This window comes from Lepidochelys olivacea, assembly GCF_965140295.1.
Source record: "Lepidochelys olivacea isolate rLepOli2 genome assembly, chromosome: 1".
NCBI lineage: Eukaryota > Metazoa > Chordata > Testudines > Cheloniidae > Lepidochelys > Lepidochelys olivacea.
In genome coordinates this window covers 254210005-254235049 of record NC_140411.1, presented here as the reverse complement: position 1 = coordinate 254235049, position 25045 = coordinate 254210005, and the positions used below count along the sequence as shown (strand labels likewise).

Here is a 25045-nt window from a genome sequence, read left to right as displayed (position 1 = left end):
GTCATGGAAGCAGAGAGACTGGAGCTTAGTCTCCCACCTCCCAGGTAGGTATCCTAACCACTGAACTACAGCATCATTCTCTCTTGCCCAATGACTAAGTATTTATCCAAAATGGAACAGCTTCGACAGGAGAAATTGAGGGAGCCCACATCAGAATAGCCCACAGCTCAGTAGTTAGAGCTCTGGTGAGAGATCCTCTTCAATCAAATTCTCTCCCCATCTGCCTTGGGGCAGGGGGGCACGGCTGATTGAACTTGGGTCTCCCTCATCCTATGTGAGTGCTCTAACCATTGGGCTGGAAGTTGTGAGGTGTATATCACCACCACCACATCCTCCAGCTGTTTTGTGCAGAGTGAGGCAGTGCGTAATTCCTTCTCCCAGGAAGCAAGTTAAGTGCCTGATTCCAAGCAGCAGGTTCCTGTTTGTGAACTGCAAGCGGAGCGAGGCACCTCCCTGCAGCCCGGAATTAGGTGTCTAGCTTCATGAGAGAGTAGTTCTTAGGATGCACCCCTCTTAGGTGGCTCCCTGCCTAGCATGCTGGCTTTTTGTGGATCACATTCTTAGACACCTGTCTCTCCCCATTCTTTGTACAGGGAGTCTAGGTGCCTGACTCAGGCTTTGTGGAGCTTAGTGTTGTTTCTTGATTTTCCAAGCATCTAAAAGCTGAGTGTCATAATGCTTTGGGTCACTAAGGGTCCATTGAAGCCACTATTCTTTCCATTGACTTCAGTAAGCATTGGAGCAGACCCTACTTTTGTAAAACAGACGTGAGCTGTAGCTCACGAAAGCTTATGCTCAAATAAATTTGTTAGTCTCTAAGGTGCCACAAGTCCTCCTGTTCTTTTTGTGGATACAGACTAACACGGCTGCTACTCTGAAACCAGACATATTTAGATATCCATTTCTATGATAACAGGATTTTTTTAAAAAAGGGAGATGCTCTTGCTATATGAACGGTCTCAGAGATGATGAATTTTCATTGATGATGCTTCATACAAGTTAGTTTTCAGTAAAACTTAGCATAGACTTTTAAAGTCCACTTACATTTTTTTCTTTTTTTTTCCAGATTTGTTATGCAATAAGCTTGGGAAAGGAAATTATTGAGGCTCAAAAGGTGAAGTATACTTGTTCTATTTTGATTTCCCCACACCAATCTCTCATGGTAATGCTCATTTATGTCCTGTAAATTTGACTGCACTGTTTGGCTATCTTACAGCGTCTATAAAACACAGTCCAGTGTGAGATCTGAAGACTACTGCTGCTACTGCACAGTGAACACAGACATGCATTTAACTCAGTCAGCTAAACAGCACAAGTTTACATTTAAAAATATGCGCTCTGAGTTAGTGAAAAAGGCACCTAAAATTGAGCTTCCCGCATTCATCCTTCACTGTAACTATCCCCAACTCTTCTCTCCTCTGGGCTGAAAAGTTAGGATGTGGTTTTTCCACCCAAAAGAAATGAAAGTTACAGTTGTGAAGATTCATATCGAAATCTCATGATTTTCCAAAATTTTCCTACACATTTCTGGTGTCACGAGTTCCAAAGCAAGTTAGATGTATCAACAGTTTTCTCTGGAAAAAACAGTTTACACAATAAGCAAAAGTACCCTTCTCCCAGAAAACTGGGTAAACTCATTATTTCTTCAGTAGTTGACAAGTTACCCACAACTTTCACCAATTTTTTCAAGGGCCGGAGTAGTAATTCTAGGCAAAAGCAGCAAATAAAAGCTCTAATCCTGAAAACAGTCATGTATGTGTCTAATTTTATGCACAATTAGTCCCACTGAACTGCAAGGGATTATTTGTTCGTGTTTCCAGGATTGGGGCCAAAATCTCATTTACATACATAGTGCTATATTTTAAAATGTGTGTCATGCAGAGAACACAACCTTGAACAGAAGCTCTATATGCTAAAAAAAAAAAGATACCACAGCTTGTTGAACTTAGTGTTCATTAACATCTTCATTTCAGGATCCAGAAGCACTAGCTCAGTTAATGATGTCCATGCCACTAACAAATGATGGAAAATTCAAATTATTGAATGACCAATCAGAAGAGGATGGAGCCATACCTGAAGAAAGGGGGGAGGAGTCAGAAGCATAAACTTTTCATTCCTCCTATGTTGGCTGGGAAGGGGGAAAGCAGGGAGTCTTTTTTGCAAAGATCTCTGGTTTTCATATGTTTGTGCACACCCTAGGCCAGATTCTCTTCTCTCTTACACTAAGGAGTAACTGAGTGTAGTTTATCTTGATTTACAATGGAGTGAGAGCAGAATGTTGCCTTCTGGGTTTGGAATAGCTGACAATCTTTTGTGGAATGTTTCAATGTTAGCCCCTTGATGCTGGCAGTCAGCTGAAAAATGCTGACTGTTCAAAGCAAAGAGTTAATATCTCATTCTTCAGATTTATACACTTTCGGTTAGTTTGGAGGTACTGATCACCTTCTCATTGATTTGAGTTGGAGTTGTGGATGCTCAGCCTCCCTGAAAATTAGGCCACTGTAGAAATTTCATACCCATAGTCTCAGTAATTTCCATAGTTTGCATGATATAGTGTATCTGAATGAAGGTTAAGAAAAATGCACTATTTACTTTATTTTCAAATGAAGTTTTCTAGTTTCTAGTGTACTTTAAGTGTAACAAGAGTTCATCTTTTGTGCTAGTCTATTTACAAAACTATTTGATAAACACTAATTTTTTCCTATTAATAATCTATTTTTGTATTGCTCCTAGAATAAGCTTACAAAATAAATTTAAGTGCCTATTCATCTTCATGGGGACCACACTTACTCAATTACAGAATGTATAAATCCTGGATATAAAACAACTCCTGGATTTGTTAGTTTTAAATACAACTAAATGCAAACAGAATCCACAAATAGTCAAGGAATTTGCATGTTTGTGTGCTATTTTTATATGGTTAAGCTTCTTGAAAGCAGCAGCCAGGGATAACGGTCATAAGTCAGTATGTCTATAGCATTAAGTATGGTTGTAAGTTTAACATTAATTTTATGGTGAAATATAAAGTCTGATGGTCTGCAACACTCTTCAATAAAAAAAAGTTTACCAATAAAATGCTAGATTAGAAATCTGTGGTATAGTGACTGGTGTTTTCACAGAGCTAGCCTGAAATGAGGCACTTTGTGCACTGGCTAGGGAGTTTTCTCCAGTTTCATTTGCAATAAGTTATACAGGACTTGCTTATGGAGGTTTGGCCATTTTGTGTTGCATAGTCAAGAAGCAGCTGGTCTGTCGGATCACTGAAGACTGTATGCAGTGGCAAATACTTTAGAGACCAAGACACCACAGGAAAACCTTCTAAAACTGTCTGAGTGAGGAAAACCCATACAGCATTGGTTCATGCTGTTCTCTATATCTAGTTTCATTTAAAAAACTTAGCTAGAACAGCTGATTGCTTAGAACCAGTTGAATTAAATCTAAATTTCTTTTTAGGCACTTACTAAGAAATTAGCTTTTCTGATCATAGAATATCAGGGTTGGAAGGGACCTCAGGAGGTCATCTGGTCCAACCCCCTGCTCAAAGCAGGACCAATCCCCAATTTTTGCCCCAGATCCCTAAATGGCCTCCTCAAGGATTCAACTCACAACCCTGGGTTTGGCAGGCCAATGCTCAAACCACTGAGCTATCCCTCCCGCCCTCTGAAACTAGAGAGCTTAAGGTTAACTAGAAGAGGGGGATCTTCTAAAATATCTTTCCAGATGCCCATTTTGCATGGAATCAGTATGACAGAAGGCCAGACGCCCATCAGATTTATCACTGAATGTTTGAATGTGAGCACCATTCAAAGTTAATTAGAGCAAAATATTACTTCTCCAACCCTCTGTGTATGGATTTGTTCACTTTACTCCTGCCACCCAAGCACTGCTTTGTAAGGACAGCCACCCTATTACCTATTTTTATGAAAGAACTGAAACCTGCTTATAGTTCAGAGGACACCTGTTACTGAAGACAAAAAATTATAGAATGATGTTCTCAAAATTACATTTATTAACTTTCTGTACATAGTGTACTCTACTCAGAACCAAAAAACGACAGAGGTAACAAAATACCCTTTTTGTAAAATGAGTTAGATAGTACATGTTACATTTGGTCCTTCATACCTGAGAAATTGAAAATGGTTGTCATCAATGGCCATCCAATGTAAAGTTAAAATTTCCCTCCAACTTGCAGAATGCAGTAGGATCTCAGGAATCTGCACCTCAGCAAGTCTCCAGCCTACAGATACACACTGGAAGCACATTAGCTGCTCACTGAAGTGTAGACAGGTCAGCTGTTGGTGGAGCCATCACAGTGGAATCTCTTCCCCCACCCCAAACTGGGCCAGTGGAAAGGGCACATGAGAGTAGTCCTTGCATTCAGTAAGACCCTGAAATCAGACTAGAGCACATACTAGACTCAGACTCCTCCCCCAGTACTGCTGTTGGGGGGGAGCGGGGGGGCAGCAGAGGGATTTGTAAGGCTGGGCTTTGTTACTGCTTGATTGGCTGCCGTATTCTTCAGTCAGGAGAGGGGCATGGGCTTTTAAAAGGGCTGTTGCTACACTTCTGCTTCCTGTGACACTCAGCCCAGCTACAGGAATAAGTGAAAGAGGGCAATTGCTGCTGCTTTCTTGGCAAGACAGGCAGCTTTCAGCAATGTTCCCCCCCCCCCCCCCATTCCTGACTGAAAGGAAAAGAGGAGCTAAGAAGCTGGTCTATCAGTCCTCAGCAAAATGAAGCCAGCTGTGGCCATCCTTGTTCCCTCACTAGCCCAGGGCTTTTTGGAGTGAAGTGGCAACAGCAGCTTTCCAAGATTCTGCCTTCTGCAGACCAGCAGCCTTGATATAATCGCTTCCACAATCGTGCAAGAGCTGCTGGGCCAGGTTTGCACTGTAGTAGCACCGCAGGCCGTTGTAATTCCTAGTGAGATGGATGGGTTTAATGGGGAGCTCTCCCACACTGGCACATGTGGGAGCGTGCCCCAGTACTCCAGCTTGAAACTGAATGAATCCGTACAATGGTTCCCCCCATTAGTGAGATTCTACTGCATAGTGAGATGTTCCAAATATATTAACTACAATCCTATATTAGCAAGAAGTTATATCATTGTACATATGTATATATTCACACATACATTACACATCCACATATGCTACCTCTAAACAGGGTACTAAAAATAGCCTTTAGTCCTTTCTGTGGAATTTCGGTCACTGGAACCACATTAATCTGTTCGCACTGTACAGATCAGGCATATACACTACCCAAGATTAACTGCAAAGTATTAAGGGTTTGTAATAGCATTCTTCCAAATTACAGGGCAAAAGGGAAAAGTGCAGACTTTATTACAGCATAGGTATGCCATGAATGTACATGTTTACACAGAGTCAATCTACAGGAGAAGTGAGAGACTCTAGCTATAGATTCTTCAGACCCCCCAAGAACCTATGAACTATACGACTGAAGCCTGGTCTGGAACAGCGACATATGTATACGCACATACAGGAGCAGGGAAGTTAGCAGCAGTAGCAGCACTGCTGAAAATATCTGCTATTGCCCCAAGGAGGTCAAACTAGACACAAATAATTACAAATTAAGTATGAAAGTCTCATCGAAATAAAACAGCACTTCAAACAAATACAAATTAGGGTACGCAGCACTCTCTAGGGCCATCTCAGGAATTATGACAAATTGCAAATAAAGGATTTAATGAGTGCAGCCAAGTAAACGGTTTGTGATGCTTCTGCATCATGGTTTCAGCATTAGGGAAAAAAATTCTGCGCCAGTCTGGTCCCTTCAGTTTCAACAAAACATCATTTGTCCTAGATTTCTACATGAATCAGTGACTGATCGGGGGGCAAATATCAGGTGTGTCACACATTTGTCATATATACATAATCAATGACCAGCTTTGGAGTAATTATGAAACATTTATAAAACAGCATCTTGCACTGTAATTAGGAGATGAGACTGGCAACTATGGTCCAATAAAACATACCAGATGTGCCAAAAAACTGCAAGTCACAGTTAAACTAACTGACGTGTTATTTAGCTAGCAAGGCATTGTTGTATATTCTGGGTGATTAAAACATAACAGTACCTTTTCATAGTTAGTGGTAACTGGCACTTAATGTTAAGATAAGTCTAGCCATATGCTTGAGTCAGGAATCTGGATAACTACTGTCTAACTCTTGCACAATCTACAAAACTGTAGTAAGCACATGTTTAAGTTATACAGAATTCTCACAGTGTACAGCAGCTTTTACAGCCTGCAGTGCAATTATCATTGATCATAAAGCATGTAAGACTATGTTTGGACAACACAAAGGGTATAACAGACCTAAAAAGGTAAGGAGATACAGACTTGAGGCTGAAACTTGTGCTTAGGTACTACAGCATTCATGAAATGTAAGATCACTTAAATATTCACAGACACCCGTTCATACAGTGCCTGGTCATAAGAGGAAGCGCTAACTCTGGTTTTTTCTTCTCTGAATTTCCTTACTTTTGTAGATGAAAGGCAGGCCTTCAGTGTAAACCTAAAGCAATTTCATTAGCTTAGTTTTCCTTTGTCTCCCCTTCTGTGTTATGAAAGAAGAAAAGGCAGGGAAAGTGAGCTACTGAAGGGGCCCTAATCCCTTTAGGTCAGATGATATGCCAGTGGATCAATATCAATGAAGAATACAGGCTTTGAGATATGCTAACATTAATAAGCGTTTCTGAACTGCGTATCAGTCTCAATTTACATTCACAAGATATGCAGAGCATCATTACAGTGTGGTATGTGACTATGGTATTAGGTGCCACATATGCTCTGGATATGATGCATTCCCAGCACCCAAATTATTTTTCAGACAATAGATACTAGAAATGCAAATTATGTCTGTCTTTAAGTGTTTTTCCTGGTTGAAAAGATCAAAATGCCCTTGTGCTAACCAGGCCTACAAGATTTTTTAAGTGATGTTTTAAAGTTAGGGATGCAAGAAAACATCTGAAATTAGTAAACTAATAATTTTGATCTGCACTTCTGTAACTTAAGAAAACAATTGTTCCTAAGTCAAGGTTTTACATGCTGCATTTCAGCTCAGAGCAAAATTCTGTAAATAATGTAATAAACTCCTGAAAAATAGGGTTTTCCAAAGGAAATACGGACACACACACAGCTGTAGCAGCCCAGTGGGTACTGCTACACTATTGTACCATTTTCTATTGATTTTAACACAAGAGGTAAATCAAATCTAGAGATTTTATCCCTACAAAAAGTTATTGGCAGGAACAGGATAATGAATAATTCTGATAGCTCATACAAATAACGCATACCAGCAATGTCATTTCACAACAGGATCTGCAGGTGCAGCAGTGGAGAGGTCTCCATTGCTTGTTTTGACAGATTCTTCTACAGAAGAAAAAAAAGAATTAAAAAGAGAAGTTGAAACTAACAGATATGTTATATTTAAAGCAATAATTTGTTTTAACCAGACATTGTGAAAAGTAGCTTGCTGTATGCCATGAACGTTCCAGTTCTATTCTCTGGGCTGAGATATCCTAACTGACTGTAGCATCTGAGGAAGTGAGCTGTAGCTCACGAAAGCTTATGCTCTAATAAATTGGTTAGTCTCTAAGGTGCCACAAGTCCTCCTTTTCTTCTAACTGACTGTGTAGCAATAAGGCCCTGACCCTGCAAACTAATGCTATTTCATCCTAAAAAAAGAAGTTTCCTTAGTGAACTAGCCAGCTTCCCTTGGTAGAAAAAATAATGGATCCTTTCAGGACGGTCCCCTTGTTCTGTTTACTTCCTTTATGTTTCTGGCACACTTACATTTTATTTACATTTTTTAAATGAAAAATTGTGTGTGTTTTTAGCCGAAAACTCATAACGTCTGTGGTAGGAACCTCCAGAACTACAGACAGGAAGTTTAGGTTGTACTACCTTTAAAAGAGGCATTGCTGGCCAAATGCTACTAATTCTGTTTTCAACTTCACTACATTCGCCTGTGTGGGATTAACTATAGCAATTTTCCTAAATTCCTTGGGACAACCATATATCTACCTCACAATCCTTGTGAGCACTTTCCATTTTTTAAAGAGACAGGCTTTCAACCACACATGCAAACTCTCCCTTCCAAAGAGAGACTATATAAATTTGTGTGGTAGGATTATTCTCCTGACACTGAATATATATAATGCCTACTAATGTTAATTGGGCGCGTCACCTAAACCATGAAACAACAATATACTTCCTAAATCCTGTATTAGCAGTTCATCAGCCAAGACAAAATACATTGTGAGCATCTGCATGTTAGAAGTATAGTATGTTCAAACCTTTATCTCCCTACATGTTGCCAATGATCTTTGTAGGAGAGTTAAAAATAGTTCCTTAATCACAGCTAAGGCTACAATTCAGTCGTGGGTATTTTTAGTGTAAGTCATGGACAGGTAATGGGCAACAAACAAAATTTCATGGCCTGTGACCTGTCCCTGATTGTACTATAAATACCCATGACTAAATCTTAGCTGTGTGGCTGGATGGGAGGCCACCCGAGTGGCTGGCTGCGGAGCTGCTCCAGCAGCGGCCAAGGTGGTTCTCCCCAGGGCCACCTGAGCAGCTGTCCCTGGGGCCAGCTGCTTGGGTGGCCCTGGGGTCAGCCACAACGGCTGCTGCAGAAGTCACAGAGAGACTCTGTGACTTCCACGACCTCAGTGACAGACATGGAGCCCTAATCACTGCCACTGAACTGTAGCTAGTAGCAATGATGAATAATTCAAATGGAATTCCTTCAAAGAGTTTATCATAAAGACAGTGGAGGGGAGGAGTTTACCATTACCAAATTGGTGATGGTGAGAATGATAATGCATTTAGCCCATTAAGTGATATTACTGTTATCTGCCTTCCTCCCCCATCAGTGGCTTTTGAGCTCAATAATCCGGTTTAAAATTCACTCCACTCCAGATACCACCACAATCAGCTGTCTTTGAGTCCTGAATCACCATTAGGCTCTGACAACAATATCTGGAGTGTGTAGGAGTTCTGCTGAATCAACTGACAGTAAGAAGAATGTAGTTACACAGGACAAGGAGATAGCACCCCATGTTGAAGTCTGAGCCATATTACACAGGAAACCACAAAATCCTAATCAGGGTATCTCTGAAGACACAAGAATGTCAAGATCTGAAAAAGTTCTATAACATTCACTAACCTTCTCTCTCTTTCTTTTCCTGGTTTTCTTCTGCTGCAGTTTTGTCTGCTCTAAAAAATATTCTTGCACTGCTTAGCGAGAAATAAAGCAGTTCAAACTCCTAATGAAAAATATTGAGACAAGAAAGAGACTTTCAGTAAGCGGTAGTATATGACAGAATTATTATCTACAGCATATGTGAATGGGATCTGCAGAAGCACCTAAGTGAAAGTCAATACTTCTAAGTCACTTAGGTGCTTTTGGAAATCCCACTTTATACCTTGTTCACATGCATTTTACAAAGCACTTAAACTGGCCAAAAGAACTTTATATTAGTGCATTAAATAGATTAAGTCTTGTGTCACGTGTGTTACTTCTATCCATTTGAATTACTGATTTTCCATGTTACCTTACAGCTATAAGAGGTGGTATTACCTACATAAGGCAGAAAGAATTGTAATTTTTATGCCTAGAAGTTAAAACTACTATATTTCAAAAAATACTGAATAAGGCTTGCCTTTCCTTGGTTTGATAGCTGGGACATTACTCATCTTCACAATTCACAGAAGTCATAATAGCCAATGCTATGAACCAAGCTCCTTTGACTCTCTATACACAAACATATACATCATCATATTGTTTATTGCTACCTACCTCCTAATTCCATCGTCAGTCATTCTCTCTCAAGTTAGCCATCTATTGTAGATTTCAAGCTCTTAGGAGCAAGGTATTTCTCATCTAACACATCTTAAAGCACCAAGCACACTTTCAGCATTAAATATATAATTAATACCACCCAGCTCATCCCTTCTATAGAGAGGGGTGTTTTTTTGTGCTAGGCAGCAGTAAATAGTTTAATGGTCTCTACAAATTCTTGATGGTGCTTTCTATAGCACTAATAACCAACTGAACCAAGACAAGCAAATGTGGAGTTCAATACGAGTCATATAACTGGAACCATAATGTACCTGTAAACAAACTTCCAGTCGCTTGTGGGTAAGGTTCATAGTCTGTAGTAGCTTTTCATCTTGATTAGTTGATTGCACATTCTGTTGCTTAGCTACTGCTCTTATCTCCTTCACATACTTCTCCCTGACTGACTGGAACCAGTGAAGTGAATCAAACTCCTGGTACTGATTCAAAAGCTTTAGAATGTAAGCCACACCTGCAGTCATTAACAAACCATTTACCAAAGTCAAATTGAACAAATGAAGGCACATATTCTATATATACACCCTTGAATATCCTCTAATATCAGTATTGGGACTATTCACTTTACATGCTATGTTACAATTAAGTCTTAACTGTGAAGCTATAATAAAGAGCAAGTTTTACTTCGTAAAACATCACAGCTAGATGTGCTTTTATGCATGCTCCCCTGAAAATAAAAATGTTGAACTAAATAAAATCACTAAAACACCCAACGAATGATGAAACAGACTTGTGTAAAATTCCATTTTCCTGTGGTGAAATGTTGTCTGTCCTAGTTCGCATAGAGAAGTAAGAGAACTAAGTACACCATTGAAACTGGAAAGCAATAATCTACACAAGTCAGTCACGCTGAAGTAAGGACAATTCAAATTTTAAAATCATAAATAGTGGGCAATGCTAAACATAAAAGTTGTGGCAAATTATTATTTTGTAAACTCAGAATTATGCCAATTGACTGGAAGACAAGACAGTATGGTCAAACTTACCCATGGCAAAACCATCATCAGTGAAAGCTGCTCCACCTTTGTTCTTTTTATTCAGCTTCTCTTTACAGCTAATTGAATGTTCTACAAAGTTGAGAGTCTGAAATGAAGGAAAGGCAGTTGTCCCAAAGAATATCATTTCAGACTTTGTCTACACTAGCACTTTTGTTGGTAAAACGTTTGTCCGTCAGGGGTGTGAAAAAACACACCCCTTGCCAACATAAGTTTCACCAACAAAAGCTCCAGTGTGGACAGCGATAAGTCGACAAGAGAGCTCTCTCCCGCCGGCATAGAATGGCTACAGGGAGACCTTACAGCAGCGCAGCTCCAGAGGCACAGCTGTGCCGCTGTAAGATCCATAGTGTAGACATAACCCAAGAGTAAGATTTGGTAAAATGAAAGGTGGCCATTTGCAATGTTGTCAGTTGTAAAATATAATTACATCCAAAAACCCGAGCTACATTCCGAGTCCCTGATTTATAAGGGTTTTGGATGGACAGCACATCTGTTTCCTAGGCTTTTGGGGAGACGGTCAGCTGAGGATTGGAGGGTTCTGAGTTTGTACAATATAATTAATAATGTAAGGTATAATTTTCATTATATCTGCTGATGATGTCGAGTGCTTTATATTATATCATTGTTTAATATAAGGGACATAGAACAGGAGCACGGAGCAGGTGTCCAATGGAGGTTTTAATAAAGCTCAATATAAACAAAATAAATACCTTGTCTTAAACCTAACCCAAAGATCGAAGACGTTTTTCAAAAGCTCACTAAAGACAGTGTTTTAAATTAGTACTGAATCAATTTTGTTCAGAAAGTCACACAGGAGAGTCTCATGCAGTTTTATTACTCTGTTAGATGGAGCTACTCTTTCATATAATTGTAGCACTAGCGCACAATGGATGTGTTTTAGGCGAAATGCCAATTCTCTTCAATTCATGCAGTGAGCAAACCAGTAGTTTATTAATACGCACACCAGAGTGGTGCATTCATCAGAGTGTAGCTCAGTTCAAAAAGATATTTAATGAAGCTTTCTGAAATGCAGCCATCTCGGAAAAACAGCTGAAAGATGTAGGGAAAAGGAGAGAAACTTTCCCCCTTCTTGTTTGAATATATTCATTCGTTAGTTTTCTAGCCTTTCCTTGGATTATGTGGCCCTATTTTCCTCATTTATATCGCCCATGATCCCACCTCATCTTTCACAATCACAGCTGGAGGTTCAGCCACTTTCAGCTAATTTTCTATTACAAAAGCTAGTTTTGGAATAGTGAACAGTTCCCAACGTTGGCCTTGATCATGCCATCAGATCCAAGTGGGCAGCACCCTGCTGAAGTCAGTGGGGCTCTGCATGGAAGGCAAGGATCTTCCAGACCAGATCCAACTGCAGGATGAGGGCCTTAGAGTTTATACACTAGAACTTGGAGTTAAAAGTGGTTGGAGGTCCCCAAGCTGCTGCTGAAAGGACACTTTTGGGGAAGAGGCAATTTAATATCATTGCTTTTTCCCCTTTCATTCCTGTCTTTTTTCATCGCATACTATCCCAGATGTCTCTTTTCTCTCTCCGCCATTAAGATTCCTGCACTGATTTAATTTAATGGATGGAAAGATTTTTGAAGTTACTCTTCCAGTAAAGAGGTCCCATCTGTGCACTGTTGGGAGTTGGTGCTCAAGTCGGCTTGAATAGCTTACTACACATGTACTTATGATGCATAACATTAAACCACACATCCAAAAAAAAAAAAATCACATCAATTTAAGTGGCAAAAATACTAACCAGTGGGGGAACAATAATGTAAAAGTTGCGCAAGTGCATGTTCTTTGGACTGCGGAATTCAGGAGCAAACACGTCGACAAGCATTTTGAAGTACTCTGTGCCTTCTGCAGAATTACGCGTGAGATCAGTGAGGACAGAATCCAACTGCCTGCAAAGAATGAGAAAATTTCGTATCTGATCATTTTCTGTTGGACAGCTCTTCTCATCATTCATCACTAATAGTTAGTATCCCACCTATGGGATTTGGAGGCAGTCCAATGTTTGTTGCTAGAGGCTCCAGGAATAAACCCAGCCCTTCAGTCCAGGCCACCAGAAGAGCTGTTCTACAGTTGTAGAAACACTTCAGCAACTAATTATTAGTATTAAGACAACTGGGTATAATGTATTAAATAACCTAAAACAATTATATGTCTGAATCTCCCTTTAGAGAAAAATTCCATTTTGTATTTTGGTAATTTATCAGATTGTCAGGGTGGCTGAATGAGGAGAGAACAGAAAGAAAATTAGTAGGTAAGGAATTTCTCATTTTGTTGCACAACTTCTCTCCTAATTCATCACTAACAAGAAGTAGCCAGCGGTGAATCCTAGAAGTGTGGGGGGGAAAAGAATATGCAGAGTTTATTATTACATTAGAATAAAAGACAGGAAGGGAAAGGTTTCCCCCCATATAAGGCAAGGAATTAGGTAGAAACCAACCTAGAAGCACCCACCTACCAAAGGCTTTCTTCTGCAGACGAATGGAAACTTAGGCCTGGTCTGCACTGGGGGGTAGGGGGCTGGGGGGGGGGGGGGATCAACCTAAAATACGCAACTTCAGCTACAAGAACAGCACAACTGAAGTCAATGCATCTTAGGTTGACTTACCTTGCATCCTCACAGTGCGGGGTCGACTGCCGCCACTCCCGCCTCTCGCTGCAGTGGAGTACAGGAGTTGACGGCAGAGCAATCGACTTATCACGTCTACACTAGACGCAATAAATCGATCCCCGATAGATTGATCACTACCCGCCAATCTGGCGGGTAGTGTAGACATACCCTTACTTTGCAACTCTTCGGATGAGGCTCATACACATTTTCCCCAATGCTTCGAGAGACTTCTGTGAATAGTTTCCCAGATTCCTAGCATGCCAACTGGTGTAGGATTCTAACATCTTGCTTGCAACAACTTTGAGGTCCTAGAGCCTTGGCATTTTGGATAGAGTGAGCTGAACAGGGTACACTTGGCTTTTGTACTCCATATGCTTGAGATATATCATTAGAGTACTAGGAATGCCCATGTATGCCACAAACTGCCAAAGAAATGGCTAACAGAACAAAATGGTGGGAGAGCTAATTCCAAAACCTGCCCTTTGAAGGTAATGACGACAAGAAAAGCCAGCCACATGATTGCCTAATCTGTCATTGATTAATCTGGGCATTTGATGATACTCAAATGGAGACTCTGATGTGCCTGCATAAGGAACACCACACTAGTGCTGGTTCCCATGTTTCTCATTCTATTGCACACTCTGGTGCTTGGCTGTAGGAGTCAAATCAACAATTCTGGAGAAACTAATGTAGCTGAGATCACCAGAACTTTTTATTATAATATTTGTATCCAGGTAGCACCTAGAGATCAGGTCCCCATGGTGTCAGCCACAGTACAAACTAAGAGGCAGGCCCTGCTCCAAAGAGCTTTCGGTTTCCCTTCACATCAGAAATGCAAATTTGACTAAATCAATGAATGAAATTACCTGGTTGAGTTCTGCCTGGATACCAAAATACATCCAAAGCTAATGGAGAATCCATGCTGAACTATATGTCTCTTCCAAAAGCCAGGTGATTAACTGTACGTGTTGCAGTTGTGGATGAAAAAGGCTCTCCTTCAAGAGGACTGGTCTTCAGGTGCTATGTGGGTTCCTTGACTAACTAGCAAATCCGAAGTGTCTTCTGGGACAGTGGAGAACTTCAACTCTCCCTTTTTTCTGTCTTCTATATCTTACATGTGAGTTGTCTTGAAAGGTAGCAGATTCTTCTCTGCCCAAGACATTATTTCTATTGCCATGGAGAAGCTATGATCTCTGGTTTCTCCCTGGATTTGGAAGGGATATAAACACTCATGCCTCAATCATAAGCCAACCTCTAACTCCCACAAGAGGTAGGAGACTTCCCCTGTGAGCACGTAATTGCCTGGATGGCAATTTGGATGCAATCTGAGAAGGACACCTAATTTTGCATTGTATCAGGTGCCATGTCCTCAGAAGGAATTTCTGCAGGCACATTTTGAGAAACCCGCTCAGGGGATGAAGCAGATGTGTGACACCAGCAATTCTAGCCACTGGAAAGAATTGGCCACAGATGACCATAGCCAGGAAATGACAAGTTTTGGATGTTTGTAAATATTTACTATGATTGTATAATTATGGCCAATGCCAGGCTTGTTTTGACACAGGGGAGAACAATTCTCTGCATCAGATTCAACGCTCTTCTTGATTTTGAACAACTGGCGAGTCTGAATCCTTTCCAGCAACTGTCTTGTCAGCATGCATAATTTGTGACCTATGCCTTGCTCTGACTACTGCCAGCCCAAGTAAGACTACTGGTGCAGATTGTGAATCCAAAGGAAATGTCTTGTATGGGAATTGTGAGCTCTCACACACAAATGCTCTTTTTGTCTTTGTCATGCTGAGGATTTTGTTGGTTTGTAGGAAATTTATCTAACTTTCCTTGGAAATTTCTCCAGATTTTTCCATCTGCCAAGGTAACAGTTCTCTCAGAAATCCTTGGTGCTGAAGTAACCAATGGATTGCTATGCTTGCTTTCATAGGTGAGAGTGAAGGCTTTTCTGCTATCTCAGCTACTAATTTCTTTGATGTTTCCCCAAAAGCTCCTCACCTGTAAATTTGGAGGCACAATATAAATATTCAAGATGACTGATTGTTATTCATGGTTTTAATAGGACTTCCATGTAGTCACCGAGTTACAAGTAAGTCACTAATTTTATCACAACTACCACAAAAGGTTTGATTAGGTCAGAACCAGTGATGTTTCACTCCAAACAGGATCATAGCCGCAGACAATGAGCTACTTGCCACCAAGTACACTTTCCTTACCGAGTATCCGAAAAACCTCTGGTCTCAACTGGTTTCCAAGTAGCAGCCGTGTTAGTCTGTATCCGCAAAAAGAAAAGGAGTACTTGTGGCACCTTAGAGACGAACACATTTATTTGAACATAAGCTTTCGTGAGCTACAGCTCACTTCATCGAATGCATTCAGTGGAAAATAAAGTGGGGAGATTTATATACACAGAGAACATGAAACCTGGTCTCAATTGCTGTAGCAGAGGCTTTGAAATTGCTGTACTATGAGTCTTTGGAAGGAAGTCCTCTTCTGAAATGTGGAGCAACTGCTACACCAGCCTTAGGGTCCCCAAACTTATATATAAACAAAAAAATTTCATAACATTTTAGCTTAACATTTGGTTTTAAATCAGTAGTCTGTCCTCATTTGGATCTTACGATGGCCTCAAAGGAGACATCTAGAGAAAAAAATCTATTTAATAATGCTTGAAAGGGAAGATATTTTAGAGTACCTTGCAAGCCACTGGCCTGGAAAAAGTCCTGGCCTGGAAAAGTCCTGCAGATTGGTTTTGTTTGGTTGGGGTTTTTTTAATTTTGGTTTTGTTTTTTGGTAGTGTGTGTGTGGTACTTCCCCTGGCAGTTTACAGGTGAAAGACAGCATGGTATTTATCCTGGTCTGAGGACCACTCAACCAATGAGGGGTGCTAGTACGAATACCTCGACTGTAGAAGTCACTTTTTAGATGTCCGCATGAAAGGTTGCCTGCCTGTTCCCTAAAGGCTGGCTGGCTACAAAGTAAGTACTATAGGAGCAACCCCATACCACTCAGGGCTTTACTTAGTCACAGGATCATTTTGAACATGGGAAGGCATTTCTCACTTAACCCTCAGTAACCCCATGATGGTGCAACTTCATTGGGAGCAGAATCCTCAGAAGCCTCTGTTCTGGTCACAGGCTGCCTGAAGTACTCCTTACACTTTAATGAGCAGCCAGCCAGTGGAGGGGGACAGGGAGCAGGAGAGAGAAAACCCCTTTCCCTGGCAGAGCAAGGTTTTATTACTATGATAAGCAAGCACAATTCCCATTCTGCTGCTGCCTGAAACTTGCACCCCTTTCCCTGGCTGTGAGTGAGGGTCCTTGGACTGAAATTTCCTCTATGCAGCAATCTGACGGAGGGCTTCCTGGAAATGATAGGCTTCTCTGCAGGGCCAGACATGCTGTCAGGTGGGAGGGGGCAGTGAGCTTGATACAGAACTCAAAGAATCTGTGTAGAAGAAAAGCACCAGCACACACTCCCTCGAGGGAACAGGGTGGTAAAGTCAAAGGAGAGCGGGTTTGACCCTGCATTTTCACCCCACTTGCTCATTAGTAATACTAATTGCTACCTTGAAAAAGGTGATGCTAACTTTTGATTTTTGGGATTCCAGAATCTCAGGGTTTGCTAGACCTACCCCTGAGTATCAGGAGAATGCCCCAAGTCCTAGTGGAAGGAAGGGGAATGGTATAGGAGCCCCACTTCTTTCCCCAGGGAGCAGAGGACCCACTTCAGTATCTGGATGATAGGGACTTTGGGATCTTTTTGGGGGGGGGGTGTCCTGTTGGAGGACTTACCCCAAGCTGGCTGGATAGCATCCTCCTTATCCTTAGACTCTGCATTAGAATTGCAGCTCTTGGGATGGAGGACCTGACATGCCAGTCCGGTCTGAGCCCTGTGCCCTGACAGAGAACAGACAGGGCATAATTTGCCCTCTGAAGAGCCTGTAAATGGTGCCTCACATGGAAAACACTGCTTAGATTTAGTCAGCTGTTTTCAGGATAGCTCTGCCATGCCTGAATGGGGGCAGAGATGTCCTGGAGAGGAGGGTGCTTCAGTGGTGGAGCTTGGTGGTTGAAACCATCTCACTGTCAAATAGTCAATCCAGGGGAAGAAGAGGAAGAGAAGGAAGATAAATTGCTGCTGCATGAAGAAAAAGACAGTAAGGGGAAACCGAACCACCAACTTGTTCCATTGCTGGAGACAGAAAATCTAGAGGCCTGAGCTGAAGTGCTAGGCTTTGTCCTGGAGCCTCCAGCAGCAACACTGGACTGCCTCCAAATTCCATAGATGTGGGGTATTAACCATTACTGGTGAACACAGAAAGAAGCTGTGCAACAGAAAATTATACATATACACTCTTAAAAAGTTCAGAATTATGGGAATACATTTTCCGGAGATTCACTCCAAGCCAGGACAGTTCCTTTCAATGACAAAAATGTAGTGTGAAAGTGAGTGCAAAGTTTTATTAGTTTACATCTCAATCAGACAGCATATAGCAAGGAATTAAGCCAGACCTGTATAGCAAGTGTAACTGCACTAAAGGTTATGGAACTCTATGGCAACATAGTAAAACTTTCCTCAACTTCCTCAAAACACCGCTCTGTTTAACTCACAATTTCCACCTGCGTGAAGTGACAACAAATCTAGTATTTGCTCACAGCAGAAATGATAAAGAAAGCTCATGTTTTGTTAACTGGATCTATAGCCAGCTAATAGGTGAGCAGAATACAGTTATATCCATAGACTTAGAACAAGAAGGGGCTTATTTTAGCAGCAGGTAAAGAGTATGGGCTATAAAGCAGAAGATTTGCCTGTTTCCCATCCATAGCCCCAAAAGAGCAATTTAAGATTCAGTTTTAAGACAGGCTTTGAAAGATGACTATCAGAAAGTTTTGCCAATTGAGATATTCCCTGTACCCACTGCTGGTCACACTCTGATGCCTCTAAACAAGGAAAGAAAACCAACAGAAATCTAAGCTTGAATCACTTAAAATACGTCAGTGTTCAGAACACATTTTAGCAAGTGTGGTTCAGATAGGCCACCACCAGCTATTGCTATTCTCTGTATGAGAGAATGCTTTTGAGACGAGCCCAATACAGTTGAAAACAATGGTTTCCTCCTACACATTTCACCAGTGTGTTCCAAATGGGAAGTGCTCATTTTCTTCCATTCCTTCCACTGCACAAGCCAAGGTGGCCATGTGGTGCTTTCCCCAGAGTCCTCGATATCTGAACAGGCCTTGGAATAGGATTAGTGAAGCAGATTTGTTTTTAAAGTCTCTCTGTAACCAGAAAGGAGATTTCTAAAACTTGAGAGATTTACAGGCTAAAGAACTTTCCTTACCAAATGACAATTTTACAGAGCAGCTGAGTTCCAAATGGATCTGATTGGTACAAATGTCATTTTCAGTTTAGCATCTTTAAAAGCAATAGTTTCTGTTGTTTCTGATTAAACAAAGACATTTTAACTTCATTTTATCTTTTGTAAAGCATTTTAATTTTTTAAATAAGAATGGCACAAAACACAAGTTTAAAAACAAAGACGCTTGCCTCCCCACAAATCAAAACACAATGTCGAGTTACCTGGCTGCTTTTTGCGTTTCTTCTGAAAGTCCTTCTTCTTTCACTAGTTCCTCAAAATTAACAATATCTTCAAGGTCAGGAACAAACCTACACAATTATAGTGTGTTAGGTTTACATTTAACTGTGGTTTACTCACTGATGCATCAATTAATTTAAATTATAAATAAATTACACAATGAACCACCCTTGCCTTCAAGGCTCTGACACTGCTCTGCTTACATCTTCCATCTCTTTCTCACCCAGGGTCTGTTAATTCCACTACCAGCCGTGTTCCCTTCCTATCTTTCTTCCACAAGAATCTCTGCGCTCTCCCCCATGCTGCCCTGCTATCTCTGCAGTGTCCTCCCCAATCCCAAGCTCCCACTCCTCCAAAAGCATCTTTCAACCATGACCCATATTTCCACACCATCCAAATAAAATCATAGCTAACAAACAAGAGGAAACATGATGAACACCTTGAAAAAACAGCCAGCCTCATAACACTGCACATAAACCACCCATTCCCCTCACCTGACAATCTCTTTTTGTGCCACATACCATATGGTATAACAACCTAGTTGTATACTTTACAGGGTACAAACTGTGTCCTGTTCTCTCTGTAAAATGTTATGTACACTATGGCACTATATGCAATGATAAATAATCATCTTGGTCTTTAAGAGCTCATCTATGTAATGTGCTATACTATACAAATGGTTATGGTTTTGTAGTTAAAGGAACTCCAATTAGTCAATTCTGCAATGTAAGGGATTCTGAACTAGTTTGCAGGACAAGAGATACAATTCCTTTGTATCCTTATACAGTGTCCTTAACACATGATATCAGACACTTTTCAAAACTCGATTGTTATCTGAATAGAAAGGAATGGGTTAACTGTGTTTGTAAACTCTGAAGGGCAAGGAGAATGTCTTTACTTGTGTCCTTAGAATGCACAACACTCTTATGGAGGCTGAAAAATGTTCAATACATAGGAGTCAGAATTTATAAACTAAGCTAGCTCCCTTCTCTTGGCTCTCCTTCAAGTCCTTTTGCTGTTAGGGGCAGCAACTGTCTCATTTGTACAGTGCCTAGAATATTGCTTGACCTATTTTATTAAGTGCACAATGCTTCTTGGTGCTGGGCTCCTTAGCTCCCATTGACATGAATGGGACCCAAAGGCACTTAGTGCTTTACAAGTTCAGTGCTAAATAATGTGCTAGCTGGACTTTTCCTAAGAAGATTAATATAAAATACAGAGTTGGTATCCTGGAAAATGCCATACTTATTCATAATACTCTTTGCACTTCTGAGTCAAATGCTGCGTATGTGAAAAAAAACCAGACCTTCCTAAGAGAATATCAGTATGACTGGGTAGCACAGGGATATAAAATATTAGTAGCAGCATGAAATATATTCATGTAGGTACCTAATTGCACTACTACAGCAGTGAAGTCCACCAGATCTTATCATTCGCACATAGCCCATTGCATTGCCTTTAAAAAACAAGAAAAACAGGAACGTACCTAAGTTAGATATTTACATGTACACATTTCGAAATCCCTATTAACTCTGAAATTCTGATGCCTTGGGGTAGCCAGAATGATTTTACAAGAGAAATATTCTGAAGCTAATTACATGGAGAAAAATGCAGATGCTTTAGAGTTTAATGGCACAAAGTCCAACTAGAGGAACAAAACATGAGCCATGACTGGCTTCATCTAAGGAGATTGTGCTCACATGTACTACATTTTTAAACTTGTTAACTAAGGTCCAAATGCTGCAGTAAGATACAGTTGGTAGGATATGTTTGTAAGACCAGGCTCTAGATGCCTACACTATTCGTGGCATCAGTGTGCCAAAAGTATTACTACAATTAGTAAATCAAATTTAATATTATAATATATGCATACATTTGTATTTGATTCAAAACACCTTTTGAAGTATCCGAGTCTAACAGAACTGTACTTAGTAGGAAAGATACTCCAACTGGATGAATGTTGCCCCAGTCAAACAAATAAAAATTGAACCCAAAGCAAATAAAAAACCATTCATACAAGCTCTAGATACGTCTTATATTAAAACATTCAGGACCCATTTTTGTGTAATTAGGAAACTCCAATTACTTCAATGGAAGTGCACCTGCTTATATCAGGCTTGAATTTGGGCCCCAACCTTAAAATATAAGTAAAATAAGCAGTGTAGTTACAGGATTACAAAGATCTCTGTCATTAAAATGATTGTACCATATTTTTAGATACAGTGATGCATACCTATCTGACTTATGAGCTGCCTGAATTGGTCAAGGTAACTTTGTCCATCAGGCGTTATTCCAAGCTTTCTGATGCCCCGGTTGAACTTCTCTGCTCTCTCAAAGGGATACTAGAGAAACAATTTTTGCAATTTGTAAGAATATTGATCTTTGAAGAATCTACTTGACCTTTCAAGTCAAACACCATTTTACCTTCCACCACCACCCCACAAATATTCACACATATTCTTTGTTCCGTCTTTGAAAGTGTAACCCTGTCTATGTATAGTAGTTTGTGAAAGTGTTATTTGACCAGGTCAGGTGTGCAAACTGCAAAGATGAGATCTGTTACTGCTATATATAAACAAGACAGCAAACTACATACAAAGAACATTCCAGTACATTTTTATTCCAAACGTTAAGTCTCAAATTTTTCAGAATTAGACATGCAATGGTGGGAGATGAGAATTAGGCACAAGGCTTTGAGAGAGGGATAGCTACGGTACTCATAATACCATATTTCAGCATTCATGTCAACGGTGACCTCTATTACAAAATAGACAAATATTTATTGTAACTGTGGTAAACTTGATTTGGACTGAAGGTTTATGACAACACTATACTGCATCTGCACCAAGCATCATTATCAGGTTAACAAGAGAATAAACGTACCCCCACCCTGTAATACAAAGGAGCACCATGTTGTGTCTGCTGATGAGTACCATCTAGTGTTCAGTAAGCAATTAGAATGAGATAAGCCAGTCTCAATGCAGGAATCTGTATACACTGCAACACTGTACTTTGGTAGACCAGAAGGTGCCACTTGTCTATAAACATATAATTTTCCTTTTATTTAAAACGTGACATTTGTAGTTCAGTGCATATCAGCTTTTCAAGGCAAAGGCAACACAGGGTTTAATCAAGTTATTGTTTATCCAAGAACTCCAGTCGTAGTGTACCTTATGATCATTTTGATCCTTGACTTCCCTGAAGAATCGGATATCTTTGATCAATCGGGATTTGATATGTTCATCATACATGAACTGGCTGAAGATATAGAACTTTTTCCTCAGAAACTGGTAAGTGAAATTAACCTGGAGTAAAATTAAAAATTCAGTATTAGAAAAACCCCTTTCAAATTAACATGCTTCTCTGGTGACTATCGTTCAATAGCGTCTTGAAGCTTTTATTCCATATTATGACATATTTTTTGTAAATGGAAAGTTCAACACAGCCTGCCCCATTTTGTGGATCTCAAAGAGACTCAACCTGAGCAACTTTCCTCCTAAAAGAAGGTAAATCTTTTGTTGGAAGGTTTAATTTCCTTTAGAAAGGCTGGTAAGGGGGCAAAGGGAACCTGGAATATAGGCTGATCTTTTAAAGTCCACGACTAGTATAGGAACTAGTTCTGAAGTATCCAGTTTCTGTCCCTCTTCTTAGCATATGGGCAACATGCCTCAGGTGGCTTGTGACTAGGATTCATCACAGCAGGACAACAGTGAAGCTCATTCACTGTCTGCTTTCGTTGTAGTAAATTCTATAGCTAAGATTACATACAAAGTTTCATTATAACCTTCCCACCTTCTTTTCACTTTCTCAACATTTTCTAAAATACTGCCCTTGGAATTAACAGGCCCCACCTTCCCGCACCAAGTCACAGTCCATTCCCTGGTCTGCATGGACAATCTAGACCACAGTCAAAAGTGAAGAAGGCAGGAGGCGTCCACCTGACCAGGAAGCAATGTGACTTGCAAGACAACTCTTTCAGCCCCTGATATCGCTGAGACAAGCAACTCCAATACAAGAGAAACATATTATTAGCATCATGCTTGTAAAAGAAAGCACTTTCCTGCATTGCCACAAAAAGAGTAAGAACCCTCATTTCTAAACATTTTCATTTTGTACATGGTGCTTTAGAGAAAGTGCTTGTCCTTCAGTGCATAGTGCTCATCAAGTTCTGATGTTGTGCTGGCTTGGTAGAAAGACTGGGACAGAAAGACAGAGAGGGGTAAAGAGAGAGTGAGAGGTTGAGCGGCAGTCCAAAATTTGATCATTTTTGGGTCAGCTGAATTTTCCAGTCAAGCTTTGGCACCACACCAGGTTTTTTAATTACTTCAATTACTACAAATATGCAACATGCAAACAGATTAAATTTCAGTTGTAACAAACATCCGCAAAGCTTTACTAGACTCAATGAACAGTATTGTTATTTACAGTTTATAGATTGTGTTCATCTTTACCAGACAGACTGCCGTCCTTCTGCCAAAGATCATTACATTCATTTTATTTAGAAATCCTAAGCTATCTAATAACCCATACCATAGAGCAGCATCTAGATTTAAAAAAAGAAGGAAGTAGTAAAAGTCAATGACAAATTTTAGCCACAGTAAAGTGAAATATATACATCACAGAAAGCCACTTAAAAAATGACCTTGCATTTCCTAAATTCTAAAATGGCAGTCTAAGTTGACTTAGTAGACATCAGCATCACATTTCTCCTGATCTGCTTAAATGAAATGTTATAAAAAAAAATCCTACCAAACTTTAACAAGTAGTGATATATGGCACTCTAATTATAAGGGCCATTATTTAGAAATTAAAGTGTTGTAAACATAGTACCTCTGTTTGATAACATTTATTTTCATCTTTAGGGAAATTCAGAGGTCTTCCAGGACATTTCTGTGGCCTTTGTGCAAAGATCTGACTTTATATAGTAACTACCAGTAATTTAACTCATAAGAGACTTTTTAAGTTGACTGCTTGGTGTTTGAGGACTACTTTGTTATATTTAATTTAAAAAGCTATGTTCACGCAATATTAAAAACTGCACAGTTAAAAACTCAAGGGTCAGGAAATGCTGGAGTTCCAATGCTGTTCTGTACAGATTAAAAAGAAACAGTCCAGAAGATACTTACTGTTGTGTTCATGATTCCTGTGCCATGAGTTCTAATTGAATTAGCAATGTGCCGGATATTGATAGTGTTCAAATGCTTATTATTGCTAGTTCTCTCAATGAAGATCTGCAAAGAAAAGGTCATCATTTACCCATATCAAAACCAAAGCTTACAAAAATCAGATATAAACTACCCATATAAGGACAGAATACACCTCACCTGATTATTGAGATTGTAGAGGTAGCGAGATACAAAAACATGAATATTTCTCATGATTTCCAAAACATCCAGACCCTGAAACAATATGGCAAAAATCCCAAATGGATTACAACAGCCTCTTGGGAGTCATTCAAATGTATTCAAAGTAACTGCTAATTGTGCAAATTAATTACCTGAAAGTCTTTTTGGAAGCAAATTAAAGTAATTAGTTATGTATGAAAATCACCACTTTTCAATTTTGTGAAAATATCTTTTCAATTTGTTCTGGGCTACTTCAGGGTCTAGATTTATTTTATGGTTTGTTTTGTTTTAAGTTTTATAGTCAGTGTCACATTAAAATTCAGGTTTTTTGCTTGTATCTTCTAACATTTTTGAATGTCAATGTTCTTTAGTCATCTCTAATAAGTTCAAAGCAAAAATGGAAAAATTGGACCATTTTCTCAGCTTCCAAATAAAAATGCAAAAGCCTCTATATTCAAGGTTCACAAATAGCTACTTTAAAAAAAAAATCATTTACTGTTAATTACACCATTTCACTGCTCAAAATGAAGAAGTATGGGTCTGGGAATCAGGAGTTTTACCTTAGTTATGCCACAGACTTG

General features: G+C 39.9%; 2 protein-coding genes across 5 annotated transcripts in view; one reads left to right on the top strand and one right to left on the bottom strand.

Annotated features, from left to right (window-relative positions):
- Positions 1-3089, top strand: part of APPL2 (adaptor protein, phosphotyrosine interacting with PH domain and leucine zipper 2) — a 57384-nt gene extending 54295 nt beyond the window's left edge. For both annotated transcript variants that reach the window (XM_084611026.1, XM_084611027.1), the window contains exons 20-21: positions 1067-1114; positions 1974-3089. In XM_084611026.1, coding sequence (XP_084467152.1) covers positions 1067-1114; positions 1974-2105 — 180 coding nt within the window. In that variant the 3' untranslated portion in view covers positions 2106-3089. The remainder of the gene's footprint in view (positions 1-1066; positions 1115-1973) is intronic.
- Positions 3090-3999: 910 nt separating this feature from the next.
- The window catches only part of WASHC4 (WASH complex subunit 4), a 66077-nt gene continuing 45031 nt past the window's right edge, over positions 4000-25045 (bottom strand). The window contains exons 23-34 of one of the 3 annotated variants that reach the window (XM_084624156.1): positions 24444-24518; positions 24246-24350; positions 22290-22424; positions 21353-21461; positions 20509-20575; positions 19104-19190; positions 12645-12792; positions 10871-10967; positions 10142-10338; positions 9195-9294; positions 7318-7393; positions 4000-4920 (exon numbers count right to left, since the gene is read on the bottom strand). In XM_084624156.1, coding sequence (XP_084480282.1) covers positions 7326-7393; positions 9195-9294; positions 10142-10338; positions 10871-10967; positions 12645-12792; positions 19104-19190; positions 20509-20575; positions 21353-21461; positions 22290-22424; positions 24246-24350; positions 24444-24518 — 1188 coding nt within the window. In that variant the 3' untranslated portion in view covers positions 4000-4920; positions 7318-7325. Of the gene's footprint in view, positions 4921-5324; positions 7394-9194; positions 9295-10141; positions 10339-10870; positions 10968-12644; positions 12793-19103; positions 19191-20508; positions 20576-21352; positions 21462-22289; positions 22425-24245; positions 24351-24443; positions 24519-25045 lie in introns of those variants that run through there. The other 2 variants (XM_084624157.1, XM_084624155.1) reach the window with 2 other exon arrangements.